The sequence below is a fragment of the Gavia stellata genome, chromosome 2, assembly GCF_030936135.1.
Source record: "Gavia stellata isolate bGavSte3 chromosome 2, bGavSte3.hap2, whole genome shotgun sequence".
Taxonomy (NCBI): Eukaryota; Metazoa; Chordata; class Aves; order Gaviiformes; family Gaviidae; genus Gavia; species Gavia stellata.
The window spans coordinates 112,143,087-112,164,343 of record NC_082595.1 but is presented as its reverse complement, the minus strand read 5'-3'; the positions used below and the strand labels follow the sequence as shown (position 1 = coordinate 112,164,343).

General features: G+C 56.2%; 1 protein-coding gene across 1 annotated transcript in view; it reads right to left on the bottom strand.

The window, feature by feature from the left end:
* Positions 1–21,257, bottom strand: part of SCARA5 (scavenger receptor class A member 5) — a 39,629-nt gene that overhangs the window by 403 nt on the left and 17,969 nt on the right. Inside the window, exons 5-8 of the mRNA XM_059835294.1 lie at positions 18,957–19,037; positions 16,439–16,537; positions 8,862–8,909; positions 3,134–3,331 (exon numbers count right to left, since the gene is read on the bottom strand). Of these exons, the coding sequence (XP_059691277.1) occupies positions 3,134–3,331; positions 8,862–8,909; positions 16,439–16,537; positions 18,957–19,037 (426 nt within the window). The remainder of the gene's footprint in view (positions 1–3,133; positions 3,332–8,861; positions 8,910–16,438; positions 16,538–18,956; positions 19,038–21,257) is intronic.

The following is a 21,257-nucleotide window of genomic DNA, read 5'->3' as shown; positions in this document are numbered from 1 at the left end:
GTGATATATATGTATTAGCTGACATTACACACTGTAAGGTACGAGGTAGTGGAGTTTTACCGGAGATTTTTGTATTTTCAACGCTTAAGTAAAACAAACAAATAAGGATTTTGCTTCTTGGAAGCTTCAAGCTGCCCACGAAGGATGAAGGCCGCCCCTGGACAACCGAGATAACGGCAGCATGCGATAGCCCCCCCGCCCCGGCCATGAGACCCTCCCAGCATCGGCTGGTGTGGGAGATCAGGAACTGGAGCGAGACCGGCTCCGGGGACGTCTGGATCAATAGGCAAGCAGCGAGAATGCTGCAAAAATAGAGTTGCTTTGCAACTGATTCGTCATCAGTAGTGTGGGTGTTGGTGATTAGTCCAATTGTGGTGTACCCAATCACTTGAAGAGGAGAAGAACCCCATTTAAAACCACGTTTGGGTGCCCCGAATCGGCTGGGACACCCCACGTGTGGGAATAAATACTGACTTCTGTAATGATACACTTTGCATCCCGGCCTTTCTCCTTGGTCGGCGCGAATTTTCATGGTGCAACCTAGTTCCCCGTCGCTGCAAACCACCGTTGCCAAAGCTCTGTGCCGGGGTTGCTGCCTCCGGGATGGGGTGGGGGGTCCGTTCCCAAGTGCCCCGGCAACGGGTTGGCAAAACCCTTTGTTATCTTCATCGTTTGGTTTTTTCCAAGGGCAGTATTCATAGTAACGCGGGGTGTCCCTCAAGGGTCCCTACTGGGACCAACGCTATTTCATACCTTCATCAGTGACTTAGGTGGTGGGATCGAGTGCACCCTCAGCGAGGTTGGTGATGACACCAAGCTGAGTGGTGTGGTTGATTTGCTGGAGGGACGGGATGCCGTCCAGAGAGACCCTGATGGGCTCACGGAGTGGGTCCATGTGGACCTCATGAAGTTCAACAAGGCCAAGGGCAAGGTTCTGCACCTGGGTTGGGGCAATCCCCAATATCCATATAGATGGGGGATGGATGGATGGATGGATGGACGGATGGATGGATGGATGGAGAGCAGCCCTGCCGAGAAGGACTTGGGGGTACTGGTGGATGAAAAGCCGGACATGAGCCGGCAATGAGCACTCACAGCCCAGAAAGCCAACCGCATCCTGGGCTGCATCCCCAGCAGCATGGCCAGCAGGTCGAGGGAGGGGATTCTGCCCCTCGACGCCGCTCTGGTGAGACCCCCCTGGAGCACTGCGTCCAGCTCTGGGGTCCCCAGCACAGGGAAGACGTGGACCTGTTGGAGCGGGTCCAGAGGAGGCCACGGAGATGGTCAGAGGGCTGGAACAGCTCTGCTGTGAGGACAGGCTGGGAGAGATGGGGTTGCTCAGCCTGGAGAAGAGAAGGCTCCGGGGAGACCTTCCTGCAGCCTTTCAGTACTTAAAGGGGCTTGTAGGAAAGATGGGGACAGACTTTTTGGTAGGACCTGTAGCGACAGGACAAGGGGGAATGGTTTTAAGCTAAAAGAGGGGAGATTCAGACTAGATGGAAGGAAGAAATTGTTCACGCTGAGGGTGGCGAAACCCTGGCCCAGGTTGCCCAGAGAGGTGGTAGATGCCCCATCCCTGGAAACATTCCAGGTCAGGTTGGAGGGGGCTCTGAGCAACCTGGTCTGGTTGGAGATGTCCCTGCTCATGGCAGGGGGTTGGACTAGATGACCTGGAAAGGTCCCTTCCCATCCAAACCATTCCATGGTTCTATGAGTCTCCCCACTCGCCCCTGCGCAAACATGGACCCCAGCTCTGCCCGCACAGGCGATGGGTGCAGCATAGTCCATCTGGCACATGGCAATGGGGTAGCCCCAGATTTTGGTGGCCACCAAGTCCCTGGGGACATACAACCCCCAGGTGAGACACCAGCCACCAGCACGTGGGGGGGTTGTGGCCATGGCAAAGCACTGGTAGTACCATGCTCGATGGGGCATCAATGGGGTCTTCCTGCCCCATCAAGGATGACCGAAGGTGGCACCATGGTGTGGCAGGACCTTTGGGGCTTGTGCCTCTGCATCTGCTGGGCATCTGCAGGCTGCTGGGCTGGGGGATTTGGGTGCTTTCATTGCTGTGCTGAGGGGGCCACGGGAGGAAGAGCGGCAGCTCTTCCCAGTTGGGACAACCCAAGTCAAGCCTATCCCCCAATGGAGGCTCCGGATGACGGCGTGCCAGGATCCCAAGCAGCTGTACCAGCTTCAGGAGTGGTAGAGAACCAGGGTGGGAGATAGGGGGAAGAAACCTGGCTGTGGGTAGCCAGGGAAATGGTGGCAAAACAAGCCCTGAGGTCTCCCAAGGCTGGCGTGAAGGACACCAGCTCTTGGAGGGGTCCAGCTGCACTCGCAGAGAAGGTCTGGCCAAGCAGCACGTTCATCACAGAATCAGAATCACAGAATTACTAAGGTTGGAAAAGACCTGTAAGATCATCAAGTCTAACCATCAGCCCAACCCCACCATGCCGACTGAATCATGTCCCGCAGTGCCACGTCCATGGCTAGATGATGGCCGTGGTGACTACCTGCTTTCAGCATCCTTCGTCTCCTTGGCAGCCCCAAGCAGTTGGAGAGAAAGCAACTCAAGGAGTTAAAAAGCCTAAGTGGAAAGGGAGCTGGTCTGGGCAGAAAGCCCCCAACCCAACGGTTTGGGGCCAAAGGCCACCCTTCCGCCCGCCAAAACGTTCCTGACATTTCCCCTATGTTTTTTAAAGCTTTTCCTTTTTTTTTCCTCTTTTGTTATTCTAAAGAGAAAATAGATCTCAGTAGTCACGTCCGGCTGAAAAACCCAAAGCATTCGTTCAAAAACAATAAGCCCGAGGACGATTCTCCGGTGCTGAGTCAGCGTGCGGCAGGGCGTGCGCGCCGAGGGAGCCGGAGCAGGGGAAGAAGCCGCCTGGGCCAGCGCCAGCGATGTGCTCGCACGCGGTCCCGCAAGCCAACGCCAAAATATCTGCAGACACCCGGGCCTGGCTGTGCTCAACCAGACTGAAGCTTCTCGGGCCACCACAGCCCATGTCCTGCTTGTGGGTGACATGCTGGATGCCTCCAGGCTCATTTTTGGAGGGTCTCTGGTTTATTTATGGGCTGGCCCCAGGTACTGCTGCTGGGCGAGGTGGGGGGAGAGGTGGAAGGGTCTTACCTTGGCCGAACCGGGCCATGCGGTACACCTCCTCGGCGCCTCGGAAGCCCAGCATCCGGCACACCACATCTCCGTCCTTCTTGTCCCAGCCATCGTCGCACACCGTGCCCCAACGCCGGTCGTAGAAGACCTCCACCCGTCCCTCGTGGGAGCCAGAGCCGTTCACCAGCCGAATCATCCCCTCCTCGGCAGCTGCTGCTGGGAAGAGAGAGGGAGGTCAGAGGGAGCATGGTGGCATCTCCAAGTGCTGCCCCTTGCCCACCTTGGACGACCTCCCGTGCCCTCCTCGTGGTGCACGTGGCTGCAGAAATCACTGGGTGATGCACCTCCAGGAGACCTGGGGACATCCCATCACTGTTGGGTGTGGTGCTGGAGGTGTCCCATCAAACCCAGGGGTTTTTTGGAGGAGGCTGAGCCTTGCAACGGCCATGCCAAGATGGGAAACCTGTTTTCAGCCTAAAAGTGCTGCAGGGAGGGCAGGCAGCGAGCAAGGATGAGTCCTGAAGCCATCAAGGTGAGACTAAATGGAGACAGGCTTGCGATGAGAAGAGAGATCTGAACAACCACGCGGGAGGAGGAAGATGCCAGCAAAACCAGGGCACAAATAGTTTCCAAAAGGCACTAGAAAGGGAATCGCAGGTGATTGGGAGGCTCTTCCAGCCTGGACACAGGACCCTGGACCAAGTCCACGCTGCCCAGGTGGACCCTGCCTTCCCGCTTGAGGGGACAGTGAGGAGAGGCTCACATCTGTCCGAAATGCCAAACTGGGGTGGGGGGACATGGCTTGTCCTCCTCCCCACCATGGCATTGCTCCCTCCGCTCCCAGTTGCCTTTCTGTGGCTGCTCAGCCTTCCTCCCCCCATCACCACCCTCCTGCCAGGCGAGACCAGCATGGTCACCCTTCATCCTTCAGCCAGGGAGAGGCACGGGGTGGTGGTGCTTTATCTGACAGAGGAAGGACCGAGGAGCTCAGCACCAAAACCAAACCACAACGATTCTTCCTCCACCCCCAGCCAAGGAAACCCAGTGAGAGGAACACACCACAAATCCTGTTATTTGGGATGAGAAAGGGGTCAAATGGAGAAAAATCGCTGTCAGGCAGCTGGGCTCGCTCTGTGACTCACCGTGGGTTGGGACGGCAGCCACGGGTGGAGCTGGGCTCCCCCCAACAAGGTTGTATTGCAGCTGCTTGGAGACTTTTAGTTAAAGACATTTTCTCAAAGCCAGCGTCTGGGTTTTGTGTTTTTTTTTTTCTTTTCCCTATCAAAACACACATCCCCATGGGAAATGCTCAATGACATTACTTCTCAAATGCGAAGATAAATGGGGTTTGGATTGCTGCGTGAAGCGTTTCCAGGCAGACCGAAGGCTCTTCCTAGATGACTAGCAACTCTCCAGCTCATCCTCTGTGCCCAAGGCTGGTCCCCAATGGAGAAGGGGCTGGGGGCTGCCGTCTGCTTCCATGCCACCACAGTCCCAGCAGTGTAAAAGGGAACAAAACCTTCTCATCTGTGATTTGGCCGGCACATGGACCATGGCAGCTTCTCAAGTGATGAACCCAAAAGGCCTCCACCTCACCAAGAGGTGACCGGTGCAGAGGGTGCTGCCAAGAGCTGGGTAAAATCTGACATTGGTCCAACATCTGCTTTAACTTTGCGGTGGTGGGATGACACAGGCAGCTGTGCTCGGCTGAGGTCTCTTTAGGTACCTTGGCCAACCAAGATGGTGACTATGAGGTTGGCCAAGGTGGGTGAAGAATGGTCCCAGCCCGCCCCAGGCTCTCAGGGCTGGGAGGTGCAGGGTTAATGGGACATTTAAAGACCAGAGTAGCGTTTGAGACCTGCTGCACAGAGATGCAATGGGTTTAGGCACTGCTGGCTGGCTGGGACCTGCACAAAAGTTGTTTTTTTTCATGTTTCAGGCTCTGGGTTTTCCCTGGCTCGCTCCCAGGGGCAACACGGCCACCTCTTCCAATGACCTCCAGAAAGCACAGTCCTTGCTTGGCCTCAGCACCGTCTGATCTCCCACTTCCAGGACCTGCTTGGGGTCAGGCTCAAGAAGGGGTCTGGAAATGCTGAGCATGTTTTCCTGGATCTGGGCAGAGCATCAGGTTCATGGAGGAGCCAGGAAACATCTCGTGCTGTCCCTGAACCATCTCGCTGATATTTTGCACAGTCCTGCCATGGACCCAGAGGGGTGGCATCACATCTCAGCAGAGGGCTTCGTTTGGGATGCTGCCAGCTGTCTTCTTCAACCAGTCCTGGTAATGAAACCCGATTGCTATCTGGGATGGGATGTCTCCTCCCAGCCATCGCACGGCTTTGCCGAGACAGCTGCCTTGGCTCACCCAAGGGATGGTGTCATCTGAGGGCTGGATGAAGCGACTCTTCTGAGTCGAACACGTGCACCGGAGCTGCGGACGCTGCCTGGAGCTGCCAGGGGAGCTGCTCCTGCCAAGCCAAGCTTGTGCTGGGTCCAACACCAGTGTCGCCTGCTCGGGAGCCAGTCCAACCTCCCTGCTCCAGGCGAGAGAGCGGAGGGTGGGATGCGGCCAGGGAAACCCGGGGTCCACCCCAAGGTCCAGCACTTCTCCTCTGCCGTTCAGGTCGAGGTGGAGAGCCACGTGGTGTCACCTTCCTGGCTCCACATGTTTGGTGACACCAGCCACTGGCACTGCTGCACCTGCGTGGTCCCCTCGCCTGCCTGCTCTCCCAGCACCAGGGAATGCTGTGGCTTTGGGACCATTGTCCCTCTTGCACCCTGGAGCATCCCAGGGCGTGGACCACGCCCGAGGTGTGGAGGTGGAGCCCCCCATCCAGCTCTGCCTCCGAAGCCACCGGCATTCCCTGGTGCCGGGAGAGCAGGTAGGTGACCGACAGTCCAAGACCAGTTCCCTACATCCAACATCAGCTGGTTGCTCATCCTGTCCAGGACCAGCTCCATATCTCCAACCCAAGCCAGTTGCTCATCCCAACGTACTTATTCCTCCCCCTGCGAGTCCGTCCTCGCCCCGGCTCTCCGCTGGATGCTCATCAGAGCCTGTGCGTGCTGGAGGACAACAACCGCTTCTCCAAGGAGGGGAAGAGATGTGCAATCAGGGCACGGATCCAGGCACCACTGGGATGTCCCCATTAATCAGCAGGGTGAGAGTTGCTAATAAAGCCGCAGAGCTCAGCCACGTAAGTCCTGGCCACAGCCCTTCCACTTAGCCTCTAACAACCGTTGCTTAGAGGGCTAATAAAAGCTAATAAAACCCAGAAGTCTCCTTCCAAACCAGTGCCAGCTGCCCGTAATGGCCCTGCAGCCCAGTCCAGTCCAGTCCATCCCATCCCATCCCATCCCATCCCAGTCCAGCCCATCCCAGTCCAGCCCAGCCCAGCTCAGCTCAGCTCAGCTCAGCTCAGCTCAGCTCGGCTCAGCCCAGAGTCATTTTTGTACCCAGGGGCCCTGGGGGCTCTGCAAAAGCTGCAGCTGGAGTGGGGGCTGCACTCAGGTCCTGGCCCCGAGGAGCTGGTGGAGCCGTCAGGAGATGTACAGGGACCAAAGCGGGTTGTCCACCTCGTTGTGCTGCAGAAGATGGTCCAGGATCAGGCCCTCCCGAGCTGCAGCTCCAGAGCAGCACAGGAGCATCCCAGCCGTGCTCTCTGCCTGCAGCGAGCCCCTGCCTGCGAAGTGGCCTGGCCCCGTCCGTCTCGGTGCAGCTCCTTGGCCCCTTCCCTCTCCAACGTACCCAATAAACCCCAAAAGCATCATTTCTTTCTCATCCTCTGCGTGTGCGTTTGTTTTTGCCGCAGCAATTACTTCCAAACCCCTCGACCTCCCCCCCCGCCCAGCCCCCAAAAAACAGCGAAACAAGAAAGGAAAAGCTAAAAAGGAGAAATAACCCCCGGTGGCCGAGAAAACAAGGGCCTGATTCTTTGCAGCTGGGCCGAGATATCCTCTCCCCCTGCGTAATGGAGACCATCTGCCCCGGGTTCTCCGGGCTCCCCACCGCTCTCTCCCACTGCCCTTGCTCTGCTCTGGTCCCTCTGGTTTGGGAATATGGATGCAAATGTCAAGTTTCCAGAGAGAAGATGTGGGGTACAGCCATCCCAGGAAATTAAATAGTGATTTAGCCCATCGTTCCTACTTTGCGGATGGGAACCAGCTGCACTCACACACCAAGCAGTGGCTGGGGGGGGCTGGGGTCCTCGGTCCTTGCTGGGGTGCCAGTGCATCCCGCCGTGGTGCTCCCCGCTCCCCAGCTGCCTCTGCTGCTGCTCCCCTTCCAACCCTGCCGCATCCTTGCTCTCGCTTGGCACCATTTGGGCATCACGGTGGCTGGTGGCAGGGACCTGGAGCTCCTGCGTGGGTGCCTGAGGCAGGAGGGATGTCCCCAGGCTGGCAGGAGGGATGTCCACTGGGAGGCAGAAGGGATGTCTACTGGGAGGGATGTCCCCAAGGAGGCAGGAGGGATGTCCCTGGGGTGGCAGGAGAGATGTCCTTGGGGAGGCAGGAGGGATGTCCCCAAGGAAGCAGGAGGGATGTCCCTGGGGTGGCAGGAGAGATGTTCTTGGGGAGGCAGGAGGGATGTCCCCAAGGAGGGATGGCCCTGGAGAGGCAGGAGGGATGGCCCTGGGGCCACAGGAGGGATGTCCCCAAGGAGGGATGGCCCTGGGGCCACAGGAGGGATGGCCCAAGAAGGGATGTCCCTGGGGCTGCAGTAGGGATGTCCCCAAGGAGGCAGGAGGGATGTCCCCAAGGAAGGACATCCCTGGAGAGGCAGCAGGGATGCCCCTGGGTGGCAGGACAGATGTCCCCAAGGAGACAGGAGGGATGTCCCCAAGGAGGGATATCCCCAGGGTGGCAGGAGGGATGTCCAAAGCTTGGAGGACACCATCAGCATCTCCAGGGGTCTCAGACAGGAGCTCCCTGCATGGCACAGCCGTAGCACAGGGGAGGGTGGGCAGGATCCGGCCCTGGGTTTGTTCCCTGGCATTCCTTGGCGTGCCAGCCCAGAAGGCCAATGCTGGGGATCGGCGGGCACGTGCTGGTCTTGGCCCCAGAGGAAACCCCAAAGCGAGGGCAGCTCTGCCGGGCACAGCCACGGTCAGCGGCATGGCGTGGCCCAGGTGCCTCCATCCAAATGGGTGTTTCCATCTTTAAGTCCTGGGAAAACGCTTCCTCAGGCCAATCCTGCCATGGGGCAAGGGGTGGAAAAGATGTGTCCTTCCAGCCCCTCATTCCTCTCGCTGCCAGCTCCGGGCTGTCCCCGGGTTGGTGATGATGCTATTTGCCAGCAAAACGCCTGCGCGGGCAGGTGAGCTCAGCCTTGAGCTTGATCCTGTTTGTTCCCTGGGAAGAAGGAGGGAGTGAAAATTCCCAGCCGGCTTTGGGCATCCTCAATCCAGCCCCGTCAGCCTGGCCGGGGTCTCGGCACGCCGATGGCTCCTGGGGCTGCAGAGCAAGGTGCCTCCCCCTGCTTGGCTCTGCCCTAACATCACGCTTTCCTTGAGCATCCTCGAGCGTGCAACACTGCCGACATCCCTCGCAGCTCCCCACCGGCTCCGGCTCCTCCTTGCCCAGGCAGGAAAACCCAAGCGCGGGGCTCAGCAGCCTTGTCCCGGCAGCGACCGCTGCTTTCCTGCCTGTTTTGCAGCAGGCATTTCCCCCGCAGGCTCCTAAACCCCCAAACACCACCAAAACCGTGCCCGGGGCACCGGGGAGATGACCGTGAGCGAGAGCTTACCCATGCTGCTGCCTCGGTCCCCCTTCTCTCCCTTCGGGCCTCGGTCACCTGGGAAAAGAAAGAGCACGGGACATAAATCTTGCTAAAATCAGATTTTTACTGGATAGCCTGCTCTTAGGTAACGCTGTGCGTCTGTAGCTCTTGGAGGGCTTTATCAGTTTGGGGAAACTGAGGCACAAAGCAGCAAGCGACTTGTCGGCGCCTCTCCCGATCCCCTGCCCGTGCTGCGTGGTGATGGGACCCACCTTCTCGCTCTCCCGGCTTCTCCTGGGAGGCAAAACCAACCCGGCCCTGAGAAAACACGGCTTCGTGCAGGGTTTATCCCGCATGGGGCCAGCCACCGCCTGGGCTCCGTGTGTTTGTGTTTCATGCCCAAAGTGACTCTTTCCCGCTCCATCTCGGTGGGGGGGGCCCTGCCCTGGGTACCCCCTCGGTGAGGGGGTTGGGGCTGTGCAATAACCCCCTGCTCGGGGAGCAGGGTAAGGATGGGAGGATGGGGAACCCCCCAAAAAATCCTCCTGGGGTGCATGTCCCGCAGCAGAGGGAGGACGGAGGGCTGGCGGTCCCTCAAACCATCCCACCCACTCTGTTACCTGAACAGCGGAGCCCTGGCTGCTGGGCAGCAGCGGAGCAAGAGTAAAGGAAAACAAACCCTGAATCTGGGGCTAAAAAAACCCTATTTAGGGCTAAAAAGGCTTCGTTTCGCAGGGGTCAGGGACAGGGAGGTGGTTTCCCGCAGCCTTGATGGAGCGTCGCCCCTTCCCGCACCCAGCTGGTACCTCCTCACGAGCAGATTTGCTGAACCAAACCCTGTTATCGAAAAGCAACGATGCTGGGGGGGTTCAGGCCAGCTGGGTAAACAGGCTGACCTCGAAAACACGCCTATTTCCATATAAAAATAATGAGCTCAATAATTATCCGTGTCATGGCTTGGCTTTCCCCACGGCTCGCGAGCGTGGGCTGCCTCTGCCTGCATCCCACCACCTCCCTTAACCCCTGCCCACGCTCCGGCTTTGCTCCTGGCAGGCGGCAGCCGTGTTTTCCCGTGGCATGCACTGCTGAAAACACTGTCCTGAGTGGGGCGGTGGGTTTGGCTTTGCTGGTCCTGGCTTTGCCCTGAGGCTGCAGAGGGAAGGGGCCGGGGAAGGCTCCGGGCTGCTCCGGCCAGCGATGCTCCAGGCAAGCCCCAACCCTGCGGCACGGCCCCGCTTTGACATATCCTCCTCTTTTGTCTCCGTGTAAGAACAACAAACAACACACACACACACACTCAGAAATTTCTTATAAAATAAAATAATAAAAAAAAAATAAAGGCGTGCAGGAAATTCTTGCCCTTTAACTTGGAGGCTCTGGGAAGGCGAGATTGCTCCCCTGGGCAGCCGCAGCTGTGTCAGATGGAGGAAAGCTGCCTGCAGCCTGCCCCGCTGATGGGAACCAGATGACAACAGCCCCCCGAGCAGCGGGAGAGAGGCCAGAGATGCTGCTCGCCGGCACGTGATGGTACTGGGATGCTGGAGCAGCCCCTGCTCTCCACCACCTTCCTTCCCCAGCCCAGGGGAAAGGGGGTTGGAAAGCAACAGTTACGGTTCTTATGTGTTTGTCCCCAAAAATCCGGCTCTTCCGGAGCGGAAGCCCTTTCCCTGCAGGGTCCAGGCTGCATCCTATAGGGCATCCTATAGGAATGATGGAGAAAGGTGAAGGTGGAAAGGTGGAGGTTGAGGAACAGGAATATATCAGCTGTGCTGGGCAGAAAAGTTGTGGACTGAAACTTCTGCTGTATTGTTGCTGGTCTCAGGGAGGTGACAGCACTGGGACAAGTCGGGGACTTCAGGGATGCCACAGGGGAAGGAAATACTCCAATGACGGGAGACCTCAACCATCAGAAATGGTTAGAAACCCTTAAGAAAAAGACCAAGGCAAAAAAAATTCAGCACAGATTGAAAGCGTACTGCACCGCTGCAAGAAGAACAGTTGTCCAGAGAGGTGGTAGATGCCCCATCCCTGGAAACATTCCAGGTCAGGTCAGACGGGGCTCTGAGCAACCTGGTCTGGTTGGAGATGTCCCTGCTCATGGCAGGGGGTTGGACCAGATGGCCTGGAGAGGTCCCTTCCCACCCAAACCCTTCCATGATTCGATGAGTCTCTGAACTGGCATTGCTGGCAGAAGGCAGCAGAGCCAGGCAGCAGCCGGGAATGCCGTGGGGGAAACTGGGGGCTCCGGGCACAGGCAGAGCGAGATGCCCAGCAGCACGTCTTCGGGGCCAGATGCTGCTCGCCTGGGAGCCCTGATGCAGGTGTCATTAGCCAACGGAGTGTACCCGGGTCTCCAAAAAGCAGTAGATGGGCTCAGCTTAAAGATGCTGAGCTGTTAAAAACGGGTCCGGGGACTCTTGAGGAGCGGGAATTGGTTACGGATGGGGAAAGAGGAGCTGGTGCTCTGTAGCTGGACCCATCCAAAATGCTGCCAGGGAACAGCCCATCATGGGAGCCGATGCTCCTTTGGGATGGGTTAGTGGGTCTAACCAAAAGCCCACCGTTCTGGGTGTGCTTCTCCTCCCCCTCCCTGACCTGTGCTACCGCATTAGGGTTAAGCCGAGTTGTTTTTTTGTTGGTTTTTTTTAGCTTCATATACATCTGGCAGAGGGAAGACCCTTTAAAAGAAAGAAGCACTTCATGGACAATGCCAACAGATTCACAAGGGTGCTTTAAAACACATCCCATCCCCTCTGCCTTATCCTTCCCCATCCGCCTTGGCTTTTCCCGTGCCGTCCTCCAAACTCCTTCATTTCCTCGCTCTCCTGGAAGGCTTTTTGTCTTATTTTCTCTTTTTCATGTCTTCCCACCTCTTTTCCTCAGAGCAGCTCTCTGATGAGCGGAGAGGACAGCCCCTTCGGTGGCACAGCTCGCTGACTTCACCCTGGGGTCAAGCCCAGCTCCCTGAGGTGTCAGGGCTGGAGAGCATCCCTAGCTGGGGACAAAGCCCCCGCGAGCCGGAAAGGAGAGAGCCTCGGGGCTGGGACAGAGCCCACGAGTTCAGGAGAGTCCCTTGCTGGCATCATCGCCGGTCCTACCAGGAGGTCCTGCCTGGTGCCTTCAACCAACGAACGTCAAGGTCTTGCTCGGCCGTTTCCCACCGCGGGTCATCCAGCACAGCTCAGTCTGGTTTTTCTGGGCTGTGCACACAGTTTTGGCACGGATGCCATGACAAGGGACCCTCAGCTCTTCCCATGGCAGAAGCTCGGTCCCCACCGACGTCCCGCCCCTGGGCGTCACCTCTGCTCCAAAAATCAGCGCTGCCGAGAGAGGCAGGGTGCAAAACCTGCAAAACTCATGGAAGGACATTGCTGGAGGGGGGAAGAAAGAGCTCCTGGGTCTGCAGGGTGAGGTGGACCACCATGGCCTTGGAGCGAGCCCCAGGAGAAGCTGCAAAACCCTGTCTTCCCAGGCAGAAATGTGCTCTGCCTTCAGCAACACGCCAGAAACACCCTCCCTGCCTGCACGTGGTGTTTAGGAAGGGGACTTCTCTTATTGCCCTACATTTATGTATAGATTAGCAATCCCTACCTTGGCTCATTTACTGCTGTTTCCTCCTGAACGCGTTCCCCGCACGATGTTCCCCATGGAAGAGTGAGGAAGACTGATGTACACTCACTTTCCAGAATAATTTTCCCCATTTGGAAATGAGGAAAATAATACTCTGCTGGGGTAATTTTGAGGGAAAATGCATCAAGGATAGGAAAATACCAACAAGCGAAAACACTCAGGACTCTGCTGTGGAGAGGAGAAGCCATCCCTTGACCAGGTCAGACCATCTCTGTGAGATGGTTTGACTCGGGATTTTCGGTGAGGCGGCGCATCCACCCCAGATGTCCTGTCCCCCAGGACAGGCTGCATTTCCTGGGGAGCCGATAGCTCTCCTGAACTCAGAAGAAAGTCATTATAGAAGTGTAAGACTAGTGCTGCAGAAAAACAGGCCTTTACTTAAAGCCCAGGCTTGGACCGTTGCCTGGCTCGGTGTCTGTTTCCTATAAATTTCAGAGAATCCCATAAACTGTAGAAATTCAGAGCTTGCTGCCAGCGTGGTTTGCTATTTATTGGAGAAGGGGCTGGATGAAACCCCCTTATCTGAGCACCCATGACCTCCGGGAGGTGGGAAATGGGGGCTGTAGTTCGGGGCTCCCTTCGAAGGGGACACATCCAAGCCCTGGAGGTGACCTCCATCCACATGGGCCAGCAAGGGGAGGTGGAGGGAGGGACCCCTGTGCTGGTGATGGGCTCTGGTGGGACTTGGGGGTGGTCCATCCCCCCGGGGGGGAACACCTGATGGCTTTGCCTCTGTGGAGGCATCCTCACCCCAAACCAAGGACGTCTCCAAGAAATGCATGAGGAAGGGGGTGCATCAAGGCCACGGCTGGTGGAGCCCTGGAGATGGCTAAACCTTCTTCACGCCAAGAGGCCTCCTCAGATACAGGGGTTACTCTACACCAACAAAAGGATGATAGCTAGAAGCAATGCACCGCATGGCAAAGACCGACCGACCCTTTAGCATGCCGTCCGACCCATCGCCTCCCAAAACCAAGAGCAGAAGTGCTTCATCTCCCTGGGCACAGGGACTTGAGATGCAGACTGGCTTTGGAGAAGGGTCACCAAGCTGGTGGGTGATGATGCTTTGCTACTGTGGAGCAGCCACGGCTCTCCCCTGCAGGCAGGGCCTGCGCTGGGGGTGGTCTCCACCACGTCCCGGGCTGGTGAGCACTGGAGAAAGTCTTCATCCTCAGTGTTGTGTCTCCAGAGAGCTCCTTGCTGGAGCCATGATGCCCACCACGGGGCCCGTTACAAACTTCTCAGCACCGAGCCATCACGGCAGCTATTAACATCTCTGTCTTAGGGGTGGAAACATGATGCAGGAGCCCATCAACCTCCTCCTTCCAGAAGGGACACATCCCATGGGGATGCTCTCTGCAGAACAAATCTGGCATCAGGGCTTGGTCTCTACTGAAGCCCAATTCAACTCGCCCAGGCTCCTCGGGATAATTTGGTCATCTAATGAATGCTTGGCACCGGCCGGTGAGAAAAGCCCACTTTCCTCTGCTCCGGGGAAGGAAAGGAAACCACAGTCCCGAAGCGTGTTGTGGTTTTGGTTGGCGGACCTCGGCGTTTGATGCGCTGCCAGGAACATCTTGGCGCCGATGTCTCCCCTGCGTTAGCACCCGTCCCTGCAGCGCTCATGCCTTTGCAAGGCTTGTGCCAGGGAGGTATCCAGGGGTTAGTTTGACCTCCCGCAGCATCAGGCCAGGCATTTTCACCCTGCAGCTCGGATAAAGTCCTGCACCCCCACAACACCATATTGCAGTCCTGCAAGCTAGAGTCATCTCCAAAAAACCCAGCGCTGGAAAAGAAGCATGAAACACTGGTTTCTTTATTCTTGCAGCATGTAGAGCTCTGTGCCGCACCGGCAGCTTCTGTCTTGGTGGGAGGATGGAGACTTCTCCCAGCTACATCAGCCCAAAACCCTGGACTTCCAGCTAGATGGGATGGGGTGATGGAAATAGCACCCAGCAGTGTTTAAGACTACACAGCACTGCATAAATACCATCTAAACAGCCGCGTGGCCTGGAAAGCCATCTCCAGCAGCTAATGGGCCCCAGGAGGTCAGCTCGTGCCCAGACTGGGGTGACTGGGAGAGCGGTGGGATGAACAGAGCCATCGTACCAGCGGGTGATCACAGCAGCGATGGCTTGAGGGAAAGAGGTCCAGACAGGTGCTAATCCTGCAGGACACCTTCTTGCCTTGGGCTGCAGCTCTGGGAGCTTCATGCTGCTCCGTCGCTACAGGAGGCGGCCACTGGCAGCATCTCATCTCCTGCATCTCCTTTCTACCTGGACCTAAAGCTTCCTGGGGCTGCACCAGGAGGCACTGGCACTGGGAGGTGGATGGAGTGTCCCTAGGAAAGGTCTTTAGGAAAGACATCATGAAGTTGAGAAGGGATGGAAGATGCGCTCCTGGTGGCATGCAAGGTACAGGAGATGGCCACCACTGTGACTACCGCACATGAAGGGTGGGCCAGCAGACATGACACGGGGGTCTCACCCCAACCCCTGGCCCTGGTGATGACCAGCACTTTGGAGGAAAACTGGACACCAATTCTGGCCAGCTCGCCGGCTTGATGCCAAGTTTTCAAGTAGAGGAGGCAGAGGACATTTAAAGAGGACGTTTTCCTTCAGCTTTCACACCTGCAATTCACCCCAGGAGCTCGCTGCTTGAAAGCGAGAGCTTGTAAGACAAATAACACAGCAACACCCCCTGCCCGGCGCGCTGCCCGCATGGCTCCGGGCATTTTCCAGACCCGGACACTGGTCTGTGGCCGTGGCCCCAGGTCATGGTGGCCAGCGTGGCCACGTCCCAGGACAAGATCACCCACAAGCATGAGATGAGGGGAGTGCACCGCTTTGCCCCCCCGCAGCTCTGCCCAGGGAGGTGCTGCTTCCTTGGGCTGGGCTCTTCCTGCCTCCCCCCCTGCCCACAAGGCATTTTGAGGCAGAAAGAGCATATTTTGGGATTATCCATCCTGGTTTAGGTTGCAGAATGGAACTTCTTTTAAAAGGTCTCCTGGGACGGATCTGTTCTGCTAAATAGGTGCGTGGCCACTTCCTACACCCACAGCTTCTCCCTGCTCTTAGCCGGGGTGTGGTGAGACGCTGCAAAAACAACAGCGAGCCAGAAAAGGACACCAGAAAACAAATACAAGGCTGTTCCTAAAAGCCTGCTGGAGCCAAGCATGGGAGGGCAGCCCGGCAGGTCCTCACGGGGCTCTGGTGAGTGCCTGGTGCGGGCAGCGCTGCCTGCCTGCCTGCGCTGAGCCCCGCTGCATGGCAGGAGCATCACAAACCCAACTCTTTTGCCCTTCTCCCTCCAATCCCTGGACTCTCTCCACCGCTGTGCCTTGGTGGAAAGGTCTCGGTGCAGAGATTGTTCATGTGCATGCTCCCCGCTCAGCAAGATTTCCTCACCACCACCCCCCAGGAGCCCCAGGTGGGTCCCAAGCCAGGGGACCCACCACTTTCACCACCATGACCAGTGTCTCTGCCCCTCGTGCCAGTGGTCTGCCAGAGGGAGCTGGGGGTGTTCAGTCTGGAGAAGAGGAGGCTGAGGGGAGACCTCATCGCTCTCTACAACTGCCTGAAAGGGGGTTGTGGGGAGGTGGGTGTTGGTCTCTTCTCCCAAGTGACTAGTGATAGGACAAGAGGAAATGGCCTCAAGTTGCACCAGGGGAGGTTCAGGCTGGATATTAGGAAAAAGTTCTTTACTGAGAGTGGTGAAACACTGGAATAAGCTGCCCAGGGAGGTGGTGGAGTCACCATCACTGGAGGTGTTCAAGGAACGTGTGGACGTGGCACTGCGGGACATGGTTTAATGGACATGGTGGTGTTGGATTGATAGTTGGACTTGATGATCTTACAGGTCTTTTCCAACCTTAATGATTCTGTGATTCTGTGTCTCCAGAGCCCGTTTGCTGCCCAACAAGCCCAGCCAGACCCCATGACCCACCCGGTAGCACGCACAGAGGTGGTCCTTACCTTTGAATCCCCGCATCCCTACTGGACCTGGAGGGCCAAGGTCTCCTTGGTCCCCTTTCAAGCCACGTGGTCCTGGTGGTCCTCTCTCCCCGGGTAGCCCTGGAGCGAGGACAAAGAAGCAAAATTACCCTGTTGCAGCAGAGACCTACACAAACCAGATGTGCGTGTGCACACACACACACACGTGTCCTGCTTGCCAGCAGATGTGCCAGGTGGTCTCTGGTTGTTTGCCAGAAGTTGGGGACTATCAGGAGACACCTGAGAGTCCACCTCATCCTCTCTTTCTGCACCTGCCTCTGGATACAGGATGGATTTAACCCAGAGATGGGCTGGTTCTAATGCAGCTCTGAGCATCTTAAGGCTCAGATTAAGGTAACGGCTCCAAAGCTGGAGACCAAGGAGGAAGAGCGGGGAGCCAGGGTGGAGCAGAGACCCCAAGGAGACATGAGGTGCCCAGCATGAGCTGCAGGACCCCTGCCTCCATGCACGCTGATCAGGTGGGTTTGCTATTTATGGGAGAAGAGTTTGGATGAGACCCCCGTGTCTGAGCACCCATGACCTCCGGGAGGTGGGAAATGGGGGCTTTGGGAGCTTGGGCTCCCTTCGTAGGGGACACATCCAAGCCCCAGAGGTGACCTCCATCCATGAGGGCCAGCAAGAGGAGGTGGAAGGAGGGACCCCTGTGCTGGTGAAGGGCTCTGGTGGGACCTGGGGGTGGTCCCACCAGACCGACCCAGCAGGGACTCAGCCCGAGCCTGAGTTTGGGTCAGATCTGAAACTCTTTGGGGGAGAAGCTCCTCCAGCACCCGAGCTCAGCCCTCTGCCTGGCACCGTGCTGCTGGTCTCCCATGCTTGAGGGAGCCCTGGATTCCCTTGGCACTGCGCCCTCCGCCCCTCCTGGGCTGGGCTTTTCCAAACTTAGTCAATATTTTCCTCCGGTTTAAGAGGAAAAAAAGCTGCCAGGAGAAATTTGGGCACCAGCTCCAGTGGACATGGTCTGGAGCTTAACTCTTTCCCTGCTGCATCCAGCCAACACCTCACCTCCTCCCCGGCGGGGGGATGCTGCAGCGTGCCAGGACCTGGCTATGGATTTGGGTAGAGGAGCTGGGGCAAAGGCAGGATGGTAGATCCGCTGCGCAAAAGGGGATTTATCAGGGATGCTTTACAACGTCTGGCTGCACCTGAACCTGACCTTCTTGTACCCAAAGGGCTGGTGCTGTGACCACATCCAGAAAAGCACAAGAGAAAGCGAGACAGAGAAAGACCTAAAAATAGTGGCCTTTTCAGCAACTCTTCCCGAAGGTGAACCCTCCGGAGATTGTTTTGTTTTTCTGTTTAAACAAAAAAAAAAAAAAAAACCAACACCAAAAAGAAGAAAAAAGGAAAGAAGCCAGACGATATATTTCTGATGCTTGTTACACCCAAGAAAAACAGCCATGAATCTGTCAACGCAAAAAAATGCAGCCGTCGGTGAAACGAGCACGGGCAGCCAGCGCTGAGAAGGGCTTTCAGAGAGCGATCGGGTTTCCAGGCTGGCTCTGCCTAACTTGGCTGGTCCTGCTGCCTGCTGGGGAGCAGGGGGAAACGGGGTACCAAAATATGAGGTTTTAAGCCTAGCCCAGTACCGGCAGCTCAGATGCACGGGGCCGGGGGCCTGAACCTGACTCTGACACCGATTGTCCTACGTGGGTCATGTCTTCGGCAGTCAAGGTGAAGCCAGGGCTGGACACCCTGGATGGAGAAGGAGGTCCATGCCCCAGGCAGGACGCATCCTGTCGCCTCAATAGGAAAGAGCCTCCTGGGGACAGAAAGTCCTCACCAAAGGGGATCCTCCATCACCTCGGTGCCATCCCTGGCTCTTGGATGCAAAGCCAGTATTCCTAGGTTTGGCTTAAAATTAGAAACGGGTTCAAGCTGAGTCCTGTTTCTCAGGGCGCGGGGTGTCTTCTGTTGTTTTTTTAATTGAATTTCTCTTAAAAACAATGGTTGGAATTAAGAAGGGGGGAAAAAATCGGCATTCTTGACATTGAAAAAAGTGTCCTATGAAAAGCCTCAGAGCCACAGCTGGTGGCCGAGTCCCCTCTGCCAGGCTGGAGGGACTCCACGCCGGGTCCCCAAGTGCTGCTGCAGGGCGGGTGCGGGCAGCGGGGCCAGCCCCAGCACCTTGCAAGGGCTTGGTTTTAGTGAGCGCAGGGTGGTGGCCAGCTCCTGCACAAACCTGAGCTGGGTGGCTGTCTCAAAGGAGCTCGGGGGGCATCAACCTGCAGGTGATGGACCCTTGCAGCTCTCGCTGTCCTGGGGCCAGCTGGGAGATGAGCGAGACTTTTTGCCCCTAAAGACTGGCAGTCTGGCAGGAGATGGGGCAGCAGGTTAATCCCATTGTTCTTCAAGACTTGTGCATAGCCAGTGAGGTCCCAAGGGTCGGGTTGGGAAGTCACCAGGAGTCATCCCGTTGACTCTATGGACTTTGGGTGAAGGGTTGCAGGGTTATGGGCACCCTGGACGTGTTGTTCCTTACCTCGCAGCCCAGGCAGGCCGGGAAGACCAGGTTCACCCTCCATCCCTTCATTGCCTTGGTCTCCTTTGGGTCCTGGTGGCCCTGAAACACAACAGGTATTGGAGCGCAGCCATCACGCCCCAGCTTTGCAGCCGTGCAGCAGACGCCTGAGTGCCTGCACCCACCCACCCTTCACCAGCCGTTATTGTTCATCAGGTGTCCAGGGACCTCTAATAAACACGGACCCCTGCAGACAGGAGCAAAGTGAGAGCGAGGGAGCTTGCCAGCAGCCTTCTTCCATGACCTGTGGATTTTGAAGGCCAAACACGACTCCATCAACCTGTCTTGCCTGCCAGAAAGCTTCACCTTGCAGCTCCTGTGCTTCCACCCGAGTGTGACTCTATGGGAAATTCCAACCTCCTGGAATTTCCTTTTGACCCAAAGTTGTGACATCTCCAATGAAATAACGTGAAGAAAAAAGGAAAAAAAAATAAATTCATTTTGGAAATATTGAGATGAACCTTTACAAGGGGATTTGCATCACTTGATCTCATCAGGAACTAGCCATCGGTGATTGCTTTTCGGTGTAAACTCTTGTGAGCGAGCAGAAAGTCCATCCCAGAAATAGAGTTATATTCCTCAGCCTGCAAAGGGCCAAGTCGGCAAAGCTGAAAACAATTATGAGCTAAATCAATTGGAAGAAAGAATTTGAACAGGGAAAAAAAAAAAAAAGACTCATGGGATGACAGAAAATAGGGCAGAGAGAGGCCTGAAGGGGTCATTTGGTCTTTGTCCTACCAAGTCAGAGTGATAATTGGAAACTGTTAAACGCTGTTTTCCTAGAAACCCCAAAAGCCATAATCTCACAGTTGTGCAGAAAGCAAACAACCAGCCAGGGCTACAGGCGACCTGGTAATGCAAAAGGATCAGGAGAGGAAGAGGGGGGATGTTTAGCAGTCCTAATGAATGCTAATGAATGAGTAATTAGGATCTGCAAATATTATGCAGAAATTAACAGGTTCCTGAGCAGATGAACCGCAGCAAGCTCAGGAAATGGTCGAGCTGGAGATGCTCAGGGGCTGGGAGAGGATTATGGGGAGATATTGCATTAGCTTGCCCTGGGTTTCCTCTTCCTTAGATGATGCACATCTCCTGGTACTGAGAGGACGTGGGGATGGACCCCAGACCCTGGGGACACATCTCCTGTTGGCAAAACAAAAGGATGCAAAGAACAATGGGCACCCTGGAGGGCTGAGTACAATGAGGAGGCATTTTTGGGTGGGAACAAGAGGAACCACGAGCAGCAGGGACGCTGCCTGGCCCTGGGTAGGAGAGGCAGGATTCTCCATGATGGAGAAAGTCCAGCAACGTTCAAGAGCTGCTCCACAGGGAGACATGGGGCAGAAGCCAGGTGAGGTGTGCCCTGTATGAAGGTGCTGGGATGGCCAGTGAAATAGTTTTCATCCCCATAGCATTAAAGAAGGGTGTTACACAACAGCCCTTAAATCATTGAATCACAGGATGGTTTGGGTGGGAAGGGACCTTTCCAGGCCATTCTAGTCCAACCCCCTGCCATGAGCAGGGACATCTCCAACCAGACCAGGTTGCTCAGAGCCCCGTCCAACCTGACCTGGAATGTTTCCAGGGATGGGGCATCTACCACCTCTCTGGGCAACCTGGGCCAGGGTTTCACCACCCTCAGCGTAAAACTATACGTACTTAAATCCGCTTACCAGCCTGCTGGAGTTTAAAAAAATGAATAGGTGGGCAAATAAATAAGCAATAGGAAGCACCTGATTGCATTAAATAGATGCTGTTAAGTACAGCCATTGATTTTCAGTACCCCAAAAGAGCAAGAGGGGGGTCAAGTCATGCCAGTTTGTTAAAGTGGAACAATGTGGGTATGGTTAGGCTGCCCTGTATCACCCAACCCCTTCTGAAATAAAGAACTAGTAGAGAATGTAGAAGTAAAGAATTAAAATAGTCGATATTATTAATTTTAGCCTACATTACAGCAAGCAGAGCCTGCCAGAGACCCATAGCTTTATAGAGGTGATGGTGAGTTTGGTGGGTAGCAGTGCGAGTGTCAAGGCAAAGGAGTTTTTCTACCAGCATATCTCCTGCCTGAAGGTCCCAGGTGTCCCAGGATGAGCCGTGAAAACTCTGCATGACCCAGCCATGCTCCTGGGTTTGGGTCAAGTTCTTCCCTTCCCCTGCTGCACCCCAGCACAGCAGAGGTTGGGCTGCTGAAAACCACTTGCTTAAACAAAACAGATGCTTTCCCACCACGAGCAAAACTAAAAGCAACCCTGGAAACATCTG